The 12,976-nt window shown below is 35.1% G+C and overlaps 1 protein-coding gene across 1 annotated transcript in view; it reads right to left on the bottom strand.

Moving 5' to 3' along the window:
* The window catches only part of Mdga2 (MAM domain containing glycosylphosphatidylinositol anchor 2), a 414,938-nt gene that overhangs the window by 189,304 nt on the left and 212,658 nt on the right, over positions 1–12,976 (bottom strand). The window contains exon 7 of the mRNA XM_027416516.2: positions 166–495. Within this exon, the coding sequence (XP_027272317.2) occupies positions 166–495 (330 nt within the window). The remainder of the gene's footprint in view (positions 1–165; positions 496–12,976) is intronic.

Here is a 12,976-nt window from a genome sequence, read left to right as displayed (position 1 = left end):
ATCGAAATATAAAGAACAGCAACAGTGCCTCAATTCAGATATTTACTAGATAATTAGGAACATAAGATTTAGATTTAATTTAAAAATAATGACTTCTTAGCCTCTCTGACTTTACCAAACCCAAATTATTTTAAAGGCATTTTGCACTATGAGCAAGCCTCTTACCTGTACTGCTGGAAATATTAACGTCAATACTGATATCAGATATTCCTCCTCCCTTCAGAGAGGCCACGCATGTGTAAGTTCCAAAGTCCGTGAATTTTAAATCAATGATATCCAAGTTTGTTGTTCCTGGGGACACATCCGGGTCTGTCTGCGTAATAACCATCCGCTCAGAACTTCTTAGTGGGCGGCCATTTTTAAACCAACTAAATGTTAACTCCTCAGAAGGGACAGCTTCTACTTGGCAAGATATTTTCACCTCACGCCCAATCTGGATGTTGTCATCTTTGTGATAAGGATCAGGAGTGATCCAAAATCGTCCTTTTTTTAATGCTAAAACAAAAATTCCACAAGGAGTTAGTGTTACCTTCATAATTGTGGGGATTCCGTTGCTCAAGGTAATCATGTCTAGGCTGAAATAATAAAGCAAAGCAAAATAGAATGAGCACATGTTTCTTTGCTAATTTTTCATCATGTAAACTATAAATCTTAGGTACTCCAGAAAAAGTCTAAACAAAAACCCATTTAAATATTTTCAACACTGATTTATGTACATTAGGCCTGACAGTAATAGAAAAAATAAGAGTTGAAATCTCAAAATTTTTGCTTTAGTGAAGTCTCTGTTGTTGGGGATAAAACACTGACCAAAATCTACTTGGGGAAGGAATAGTTTTATTTCCTCTTACACTTACAGTGCATTATTGAGGGAAGCAGGAACCTGGAGCAGAAATTGAAGCTAAGACCATGGAGAACAGAATTGCCTCCTGGGTTGCTTGCTCTCTCTGGATTGCTTGGCAACTCTTCTTATGCAATCTAGGCCCACCTGCCTGGGCATGGCATCATTCACAGTGGGCTGAGCCCTCTGACATCAAGCAGCATTTTTAAAAAATGCTTCATAGACATGCCTCAAGCCAGTCCAATGTAGACAACACTTCAACTGAAGTTTCCTCTTCCCAGCTGGATCACATTGACCACATCATCTACTTCGGCAATTGTTTTTAACTATGCCATACTATGATTAAATATTATTGCCATAGAATCTAAATGAATCATGGAAATGGTTTACTTAAAATCATAGGGAAATAAAGTTTAAAAGACAATATGGATCATGTAACCTAATACCTTCTTATACTATGCTTTTACAATTTTGTAATTTCCCAGGCAACTCACATGTACAAATTCCACATTAAGGAAAGATCTTTTAAGATCATATTCTACCTACTGATCAAAGTTGGTTTAGTAAGATTGAGTAAATGAATTTTTTTGATGCATTTCTAGACACATGCAAAATTCGAACTTGGGGTTCAGTGTAAGGAATATGGAAAACATTCCCCTAACTTTGGTGATAGTTTCTTCTTCTTTTCTTTTTCTTTTCTTTTCTTTTCTTTTCTTTTCTTCTTTTCTTCTTTCCTTCTTCTTCTTCTTCTTCTTCTTCTTCTTCTTCTTCTTCTTCTTCTTCTTCTTCTTCTTCTTCTTCTTCTTCTTCTTCTTCTTCTTCCCACAGTATATATGTATATATGATTTCAATTAAAACTGTTCTGGCTCTTTCATGAAGAAGACCAAAAGAACACTTTGTAGATGGCACAGAATGCCTGCCATGCTTATGCCCTCACAACAGAACATTCTGGATCTAGTGTCAGTGCTAAGTGTCAATTGGAATCTGCTGTAATGGTAGACTGGAGGTGTCTGGGTAGGAGTAATGGCTTCCTAGGGGCCCGAACTTGGCTTGAAAGGAAATAAATTAGTTCTGTTATGGCCACTTCTCATATGAACACACTTTTCTGTTTTACACTATTGCTGTATGCCCCTTCATATCAATATTGGACTCCCTGCATATGAAATGTAACTTATACAGTGGAACTGAATCAGAAAAGCATATTGGACACCCACTTTTAGCCTTAAAGCTATAACCACAGGGACACTATCAGCAGTCAAGTGTCTGTAGTGGACCTGCAGACGTAAAAGGCTACACATCATTTGCATGGCATCTCTGGACCTAACACAGGTTCCCTCAGTTAGTCCTGGGAAGATCAAGGACTGTACTTGTGCACAGAATGAAAAGGAGATGAGTAAGTTTTTAATCTGAAAACACATGTCATCTAAGTTTCTTACTTGTTCATCTAAAGAGTTTTGTCTGCTTTATGCATTGTGTCTTGTGGGAAGTAAAAAAACATGAAAAACTTTGTCTTCAGGAAATTGTTATAAGGTCCTTCTCCAAGATCAGACACTCAATTCAGCCCTAATTATTTGAGAGGAACAACCCAGAAATCATCAGGATCCCATAGGAATGTATGAGGTTATCATTTCCAATATTTTATAATTACAATTCATTCATCAAATTCTTATAATACCTAAATCTAGGGAAACTAGGCACATATACATATGAAATATTTTACAAGCTTCAGAAAAACTGAATCACACAGAAGAACTTCACAAAATAGTGTTTAGAAAATGTGGTTTTGATGGTAGTGAAAAAGCAGAAGACAAATATTTACAGTGCATTTAATACTATTGTTTATTGAATTTTTCATAATAACAGGCAATCCTTGAATCTTACTTTTGTGGAACTATATCCTTATTAGTAAATACTATAGGCAAAATGATGATACATTGAGGTATTCTACTTCCTTGAGTAATGTGCTATGTTCTCAGAAGCACTGAAGCCGAATCTAGTATGTCCACAAAGGAAATGTAATTTTAAAAGTGATCATATCTGGCTACTATATTTGATACAAGACTTTGTATGCATATAATTTAAATTCAATAGCAATTCTGGTAATAAGGCAGTTTAGGGGATCAGAGGCCAGAGAATAGCCCTTCTTTAAAAATATTAAAAATATCAAGAACATTTTAATTTTTAGTAAAATGACACATAAATCAGTTTCATTTCCAAACATATGCTTACCTCATTTAAAAAGCAAATATATAAATTTAAATGGAATTTTTACTCATCCATAGTTATGAAAAATAAATTATATGTATCCACTTAATAAATAAATTAATACAAATATGAGGTTACATTTGTATACTATTAACTTTCTTTACAAAGTGATATTGCTTGACATATATAAACAAATGTAACAAACACTCAGATGTTCTTGTGATTGAGATCCACTTAACACACAGTACTATTGTGCAGCTCATTGCTTTGCATGGAAATGAATTAAAGGATTTTTGACTCCAGAAACACTTCACATTAATCAGCCAAATTGGATTGAAACTGCTAATCTCAAAAAACAACCTGATAAATATCTGAAATCAATATTCACATTATATGTTACAGGCTGTTTTTCTCATCAAAAAGTGATTTGTGAAATCCTAAGTAAAAAGATTAAAGATTATATAGCTACAATCAATAAGATTAAATGTCATATATAATTTCAGTATTTTATAACAATACAATCAAATGTATTTTAGTGAAATACAAAAACAATAAATGTAATGCCGAAGACAGTTGATCTCAGTCTAAAATCATTCAATGAGTCAGCCTTAGTCAATCATATTTCCAAATGAGTCAGAATTCAAAAGAGAAAAAGAGGGACAAATATGTCTGTTTATTCAACTCAAGGTGAAGAGTATCAGAATGAGTTTGAATCACTCAGCTGCACAGAAATCTTTTTATGTTTGTTTATGATTTCCCTGTATCTAAACAGCTGATTATGGACACAAAAGATAAATAGTCCAAAAAATACAATTGTGTGTACATGAGATATGTTTATCTACATTATCAGGAGAGTAAAATTTATTAGATTTTCTAACTCAATTTGTTCAGAAATCTAAGAGACTAGATCTGTAAACTAGCATGTGTAAATCACAAGTTGTAACTATCTTTTAATCTCTATGAGGTCCTAGATGGGGTTATCTAATTTTTATGATCAAGTGTGTCCTTCATAAAAAATGGGAGTTGTTAGTACTAGGCTCCCTTAGAGACCTACTGTGAGAAATAGTTTATTAGCAACTGTGTTTGAGCTTTGAAAACATAAAGTTTTTAATATAGCTAAAAAGCTGTGAGGCAGGTTCCTTCATTTGTAATTAAACACTCTTTTTTTTTCAGTGAACAATTTCTAGTAGATACAAACCATGCTATCTTAAAGTCATTTCTTGTTACCATTTAAGATTTTAACCTGTTCATATAAAGCTGTGATAAGTGTAAAGGTATAATAGCTATCCATAAACTTAAGAGACTGTGGAGCACTAAAGTATTATTTGAAAAGGAGAAGAAAAATCCATTTCTCCAAATGTAATTTCTTAGCCAAATATTGAAAACATCACAACACCACCCCAAGAAAACACTGTTTTTAGTCCAATGTATCATCAGTTGTAATGGATGGACCTTGAAAGGTATTTGTTTAGTTTTGCAGTACTTGTTAAAGTTTGGTGTGAAAATAGCCTCTGTTCTGAATAGCCAGTGTGGAGGTGTTGTGGTATGCACACCATAGATTGCTACTTTGTCTTAGGCTTGAGACAGAGCACTAGATTGAAAGAAGTCTAGATTCTGGATTCTATAGAAGAAAACTCTGCAATTGTATCTTGACTGAGGATATCAACTTAAAGGTATAAAATACGTTTATTTTAGATTGAAGAAGCACTTTAAATATACATTCTTTATGTGGAACATATATGCCACATCCTCTTCTCCCAGCCATAGGAAACACTGTGCAAGGGGAGGCAAGAACAGTATATGAGCCAGAGCCTGTGCATGACTACAGAAAAATTGTGGCTCCTGGACATAGCAAGACAGCTGCACAAATGAACTCACAGTGGTTATGACGGCATGCAAAATATCTATGCGAACCCACCCCTGGCCAAATTCCAGGCAGGGTTTGGGGGGCAGAAAGAATGCTGGGAAGAGGAAGGGTGGAGTCAGAGGAGTCATCAGAAGACGCTGAGGGAGCAAGACTTGCTAGAGGACAGGTAAAGCAATGAGCCAGGGGGCAGCACATAGATTAACAGAAATGACTTAATTTAAGTTGTAAGAGCTAGTTAGTAATAAGCCTGAGCTATCAGACTATCGTATATATTATTGTTAAGTCTTCATGTTGGTTATTTAAGAACTAGCAGGTGGGAAAGAAAAATCAGCCCACAGTGTGCAATGTTTATGTTCCCTTCAATTTTGTTTTAGTGCCTTTTAGTATTGATATTTACTGAGGGGAATGAGATAGAAGAAAAGACTGATGAATACACAGAGGCAAGGATCCAAAAATATATGATAGTTAGACTCAGCTAGTACAAGGATATTGGTGAGGATAAGACACTCACAGAAGCCCTAATACCAGTGTAGCTTCTGACTGTGTACATATCATGGGTCATCAGAGTATATCGTGATCATGAGACATCAACTGTCAAACACTTCGTTCTTTAAAGGGAACCTGATTTTAGGTCATAGTGCTTTTTACTTGTATCAGAATTCAGCAGATAATCAATTGTGATGAAAGATGGAAAACAAGGAAAAATGAGACATTAGAAACAGCTTTAGAAAGCTAATAAGGGCTATGTTCAAACATAAGTTGAATGAAGAACAACAGTTGAATGTGTCAGTAGAGTTTGCTTTTGTGGAGAGGTGTTCAAAGCCTTGAATGTGGTTGCATGCATGTTTCCAACATGTCTGGAGGTTGGTTGTACCTACTAAAGTTCTGCTTCTTTGTGGAAAATGTCCTAAGTTTCATGCCCCAGGAAAACAAGCAAGGAATTTGGGTGCTATGGGATGAGTCACGGGAGGATTTTGAAAAAAAAAATGTATTGTATTCCAGACATCTCAAGCATTTCCATTGAAAACATCACAAAATAACCAATAAGATAGACTCTCCAGGAGAAATAAAATTTATGATTAAAAAACAGAACACAAAGTAAAGATCGTGACTTTTTCTGTAAAGTAGCAAATGATACACCAAAGTTACCAACAGTCCTGGAGCTATCTAAGAAATTTGTTTGTACTAAGGCAGTCAATGTACTTGAGATATTTTTAACACAACATCAATTTTTCAGTTTTCTCATATCTTGGAAATGGAGACTTCATATATGTAAGTAGCCTTAAAAAGAAATTGGTATGTCATGATTAGTTGTAAAGTTACAAGAGTCAATACAGAGTGGTGAATCTATCTTTATTTTTTGATCAAGAAGTAATTTAAATTTTATTTATACTGTGTATTATAAAACCTATGCATTAAGAGCAGAAAGGATGAATGTTATAGGCTAGTTGGGAATTGCAAAAAATTGTTTTTGTTTTTTTAATTTTCTTTATTCACTAGCAATTATTGTATATCCATTTCTTTTTGACACTCAAATGGCCAATCAGTCACCACCAGAGTGGAAGTTCATTAGTAGTGCAACAACAACAAATTACACAATTTCCTAGAGCAGGTCTGATAGAGTACCCATAATAATTTGAATGCAGAACTAGATGCTAAAAGGTAGTCAGCATATCCAGGCTGCACTTATTTTGTCAGTTTACTTGAAGTTAATCACCACAGTAGTCACTCAAACTCTTTAATACAAGTGTGGCTAAATTGTAATGGTTCTTTGAGAGTTTTTACCCAATAAAACAATTGTACACAGATGAAACTTCAAAAGGGGGAGGTACTTCAGTTAGGTACATGCTATGCTTTTTGAAGCAAGCCCTTCCTTGAAAAGCCAGAAAAGTAGATTTATTTATCATTACTGTTATCATCATCTTGTCATTCCTTCTATTTTAGTTTGATCTTAAGAGGAAACATAGGGTGTTCATAAATTACCATAATAGCCACCTAAGAACCATATATAAATATAAGAATATTTTCACAGTATGGCTACAATGCAAATGGCATTTTACATATCTTAGTGACTTATCACTAGCTATTTAAATATGCCCCTATTAAATAGGGGCATATTAATCAACACCTTTTGCCATCCCTTTGGCGTTCAAAGTTAGTATTTTGAATTCACATTTCCATCAAATTTTGAAGTAAGTCTAAATGATTAGAAGCAATAATATGAGAATATATATATATATATATATATATATATATATTACTAAGTTGTTTAAAAATAGGATTAGAAACAGTTATTAAATGATCTGGAGGCAGAAATTCCTGGGATAACATAATTCTTTTGAAATTCTTCTTAAATAATATTTACTCAATATTTATGGAAATGATTGTGAGGCATTCAAAAACCAGCACAAATAGAAGGAAGAGACTAGAAGGAACTATGCAGTACTGTCACCTAACTGCCCCCTTGAAGCTTTCTTAATGAGTTATTTTTGAGAGGGGAGGAAAAGAATAAAAGTAAAGAGAAAGAGGAAACAGTGAAAGTAATTCTACTTAAACACTTCATTGCATTAGATATCTTGCTCTAGTTTGGTTATTTGGTTTCTTGTTTCTGGAGTTATGTTGTTTTTTTTGTTTGTTTGTTTGTTTCTCAAGTGACTGATTCCTTCTGCCTATCTCTCTCACTGTACCTTATATCCAATTCTCCTCCAGTTACCCACTTCTAAAATTTCAGCAGTTTTTCTTCTAAGCTATTTCTTCAGACAAGGAACTTGTTTAGCTCACACTTAAATACTTCTCTTTGCCAGATCCATTCCTCAACCTGTCTGTGGCCCATTTCTTGATAAAATGGTGAGGCACCAGTTGCCTCTACTGTTTTGTCAAGTGTTCATTCACTTTGACATGTCATGCACAGGTGTTCTTTGAGCTATTTTGGCCTTAAATGCTCCAAGGCAAGCACTGGCCCTTTAAGTGATTAATTCAATGAAATTTTTCTCTGCTCTTTCACTTTTTGTATTGCTTACAGCTTTCATTACTCATTTCTACATTGTTAGATAGCACTTAAGAAGATAAGTTAGAGCCCCTCAGGGTTTTCCCTACCCCCCCCTTTGATTTTGTTGTTGTGAGATTTCCAATGGTGGGATTGGGGATGTCTCTGACTCTTTTGCCTGCTCTTGGGACCCACTTCCTCCTACTGGGTTTGCCTTGATATGATGGTTTCTGACTAGTCTTACTCTACCTTGTTATGCTGTTTTTGGCTCATATCCCTTGGAGGCCTGCTCTTCTATGAAGGAAAATGGAGTATCAGTGGATCTGGGGGAGAGAGGCCTAATGGTAGGGGAACTGAGACGAGTAGAGAGAGGGGAGACTTTTCTTAATATTCTATGCTGCATTTTGCTGCCTAGGTTTCAGGAACATGGAATTACTGTTTGTTTTGTTTCATTTCCTAAGATGAAAAAAAAGTTGTAATCATATTTATGTCCATTTAATACAAGAGAAATAGGTTTAAGACATTTAAACCTACTCTTTCATGAAGCATTGTAAAATAAAATAAGAATAACCTCAATGTATTAAGTAATTGAACTTAAGACATATCTGTTGTTTAGAAATTGGTGGAAATGATATTCTACTTGGTAAACAGATAAAATGTTAGTGCCATGTTGTTGTAGTCCTTCTGTTCCACCTGTCAGTTCCTGCAACCACTTATGAAATAAACACTCGGGGCTTAATATTAATTATAATTATTTGGCCAATGACTCAGTCATATTACTGGCTAGCTCTCTCTTATAAATTAAACCATTTCTATTAATCTGTGTATTGCCACGAGGCTGTCGCTTACCATTAATGCTCCAGCATGTTACTCCTTTGGTGGCTACATGGCATCTCTGACTAGGCCTTCCTTCTCTCTGCATCTTTGTTTGGATTTCCTGTCTAGCTATATTCTGCCTGGCCATTGGCTGAAACAGCTTTATTCATCAGCCAATAAAAGCAGTGCATATTCTCAACATATAGAACATCCCATATCAGTGCCACTTAGTCAACATCACAAAGTCCTTCCAGAGAATTAAGCTTTACTCCCTCAGTTCAAAAAGTCAAGTTGAGTTATTAATTCAAGGGCTCCATAGATTCCCTTCAATCCCAAGCTGCTGAAGGCTGGTCCTCATGGCAGAAATACAGCACTGAGAGGAGGAAGTTACTAAAACTCCAACCCCTAACCAAGGAGTTATTTGCAACTGATACCCAATGGCAAAAATAATTAGTTTTCTTTAATGGATGCTCAATGGATATATTACCCATATTTTAGGCCAGGCCCCATATATGCTCATAGTTGGACATATTTTTTTGTATTACATGTCCTTTGTTAATTTTGATTTTGTTTACGTGTTTCCTTCATATTTCTTGCTTTTTTGGAAAGGGAGAGAGAAAAAACCATACATTTGTGTGGGTAAGTAGGAGAGGATCTGGTAGGAAATCAGGATAGGCGAAATAGGGTTGAAATATGTTTTATGAGAATATTTTTCATTAAAAAGTTTAATAAAAAGGGGGACACATAGCTGGGTGGGTGAGTAAAGGAGTGAAATCTGGGAGGACCTTAGAGAAATTCTCAACAAATTAATAAACAATCAAGGTACAGAAAGATGACATAAGATTCATATAATCTTACCAAGAAAAGAAATGAACAGATCAGAACTCAGACTCTCTAAAGAGGTAGATAAAAGAATATACTAAGACAAGGATAAAAGAAGTTCCTATAGACCTTAAACCCTTTAAGTATTTAACTTCATGGCCAAACAAGCCAGTTTTACAAATAGAAGTAGCATGTTATCTCTCATATGTGCAATCTAGGGAGGGGCTTCTAAACAGGTATTGGGGGAAGCTAGCTTTGTATGTGGTAAAAGAATAAGGCAGAAGGACACCAAACTCTGCAACAGAGAGACAAATATGATATAGTACATTAGACACAAATTTCTAAACCTTATTATAAAATTCGTTACTCTGTGAAATTTTAATATATACTAATTAAAGTATTTTTGCATCTCTCTATATAAATTTCACAGTATAAAAACTGTGAGAACATCAAGAAGAAATGTTTTTACAAATGCTGCATGATAAATCAAATATTTGCATTATTTAGAGTGTTGTTAGGTATGTCATTTCTTAGTAACTTGTAAATACTGGAATCAATGACTTGTATTGGAATCATTCTCATAGTGACTATGTGATTAGATTCTATTGTCAATCATGCATGAAATTACTGCTACTTTAAGATATCAAAATGATGATATCTATATTTCAGAGTAGTGGTTCTCAAATGTGGCCCAGCAGAGGTAGCAGAGGCAGCAACATCATTGGGCAACTTGTTGGAGAGATTTATATTATTCTCCAGAACAGATCCTTTGCAAAACTTTTCACGATTTTGATATTTTGTGGTTTGACAACATCTGCCTTAGGAAACAGTTACTTGCCATTCCTTAAAACCTCAGGGACATTGGAGAAAGAGGCAGGACATTACCATGCTCAAAACATTATCAGGTTGTTAAGTATATACTAAAACAAAAAGTACCCAGAGGATAGAGGAGAAGTATATAGATGCAATGTTCATGTACGAACTTCTCAAAAATAAAATCACTGTAAAATTTAAGTATATACTTATACTTTATAGACACTACTAAGTAAACACCATTGAGAAATGTTAATTTAAAAAAGGAGCTCAGTTTGATCTAAATGGTCATGAAAATCATCAAGTCACTCAATAACCATTCTTGTTTTTTGTTGTTATTTTACATTGCTTGAAGGTCTTTGTTTCAGGGAGGAATAAGGTGTGAGCTTTGTTAGGAAGGGGTGAAGTCTTCTGCTTAATTGGTTTGTACATAATGAAGCAGGATGGAACAAGCCTCTAAAGTGTTGGGAAAGTTGCTTTCCTATTGAGACCCATGATCTCTCCAGCCACAGGCTTATAGTACCAAATATAAACTCATTAAGTCCGGTTGAAAGGCTGTTGATCTTACCCATGATAGCTTATCCAGTATTGCACAAGCAAATGCATCCTGTATGGCATGTCCATATTTTAGTATTCAGAATTGATAGACAGGCAAGTATATTGATGATAGTTCTCTACCACCATCCTGCATGGCCCCTTCAGGTACTACAAAAGTCAGCCAGTTGGGTGGAAGTGTCCACCCAAGCCACGCTTCAAAGAAGACCTGAAAAAGTTTTAGATCAACCTAGTCACTTGGATAGGACACTCTCCAACCTGTTGGGTCTCCTGGAGGCTACTCAATGTGTTCTAGGTTCCCAGCATTTATAAACTGTCCCCCATGTTGGCATAGGCTTTGCTGATGCAGCTATCTTTGAGTCGTTTCTGCTCTTATAATTAACCCACCACCCATATTCCTGTAATTGAGCCTAATAAAACTCATTGGACCACAAAAAATGTACCCACAAAAAATGTGTGGTGCACATATTTAATCCCAGGACTTGGGAGGTAGAAACAGGCAGATCTTTGTGATTTGAGGCCACCCCAGTATATACAGCAAGTTCTAGCTACATAGTGATTGCTTGTATAATAATAATAATAATAATAATAATAATAATAATAATAATAATAATAAAAACACGCTTTCACACAAAAGGAAAAGTGTCATATATATATTTATATGTGTGTGTGTGTGTGTGTGTGTGTGTGTGTATGTAGTTCTTCAAGGACCCCAAGAATGCACTCTTTAGATGATAATCTTGAGGTTGAGGAAAAACTTTTATTTCTAGTTTAATATAAGGTTGGGTAGTCATCATAAGATAACTATATATTATATAATAATGCCAGACAAGTAAGTATAGTTCAGGAGCTGAGTGGTTCAGACTTAATTTTAATTTAAGGAAAAATTCCCAAACAATGTCTTGTTTCATACTGTAGAAAGAGTGCAAGTTACATTCTGTGAAAATCATCTAGAAAAGTTATTTATGCTACTGCTAATGGTAGCACCTGGTTGGATATGTTGCCTAAACTAGAAATGGCAGAGATAGTAAAGTGTGACATTGATCCATGAAGCTCTGAGTTTGTGCACATCAACTACCTTCCTCTCAGTGTTTCCTGGGTGCTCACTTGTCTATCAGTATTCTTGCTGCCTAATATATAACTCAAGAGACAAGGGTAGATGAGTGATTATACAAAGGCAAGGATTGAGAATGCTTGTTATTATGAAAGGAATATTTAAAGTAAGAAATTCTAAAATTATATAAGGATCAGAGAATTCTGCATTTGGCAGTGTCTGAGAAGTAAGTGTTTTAGGAGATTCCCAATTACTTAAAGGAATTCCAGGTGTGGTAAACTCATATGAATATAGAGAACTTCTTATCATCTACACAGTTGCTTCTATGAAGCAGCAAATTCCTCCATTTTCCCACAAGACCGTTTTCTCTGTAAATTCAATCATTTACTTCCATTTCCCCCTAGGTATCCAAGGATGTTCTTTCTTCTAAGGCTGACTACTTAAATTATGGTCGTGAATTTGAGTCCAGGTCTGCATACAAAACCATTAATTTTATTAAATTCTTAATTAAAAAAATTCCCTTGTAACAATGTCCCTTTAAATGTTTAAATTAGTAAATTTAAAGAAACAAAGTTAGAGGAGCAAACAAATATACCACTCAAAATAATATAGAAAGCTTTTCCTCAAATTCTTTATCTCCTAAAGCTCTTTGTTTACTCTCTTTCCTAGTCTAGTGGCAAAACATAATAGACCACACACTTTGAAGTTCTTTCCCATGGTTTGATTGCCATCAGAGTAGAACTTTTCTCATAACAACTGTCAGAGAGGATGTGTTCTAAGGAGTTAGGCTTTCCCACACAACTGCTAGGGACAATTTGTCCTGGCCTTTAATTCCTGGTTTGACACCTGTTCTGTTTCTACTTCCTTTGTCCTGAAGCTGAGTTTCCCTTGTCTCCTGTCTACTTCTACAACCCATTTCACATCCATTATTCCTCCTTCAGAATAGATGCCACTTTAGGCTGAAGGCACCAGCTACAGTCATTGGTTTCCAGGCACCTGTATGGGATTTTGTGTGATACA

This window comes from Cricetulus griseus, chromosome 5, assembly GCF_003668045.3.
Source record: "Cricetulus griseus strain 17A/GY chromosome 5, alternate assembly CriGri-PICRH-1.0, whole genome shotgun sequence".
Taxonomy (NCBI): Eukaryota; Metazoa; Chordata; class Mammalia; order Rodentia; family Cricetidae; genus Cricetulus; species Cricetulus griseus.
The sequence above is the reverse complement of the archived record's forward strand: the minus strand, read 5'-3'. Positions and strand labels throughout refer to the sequence as shown.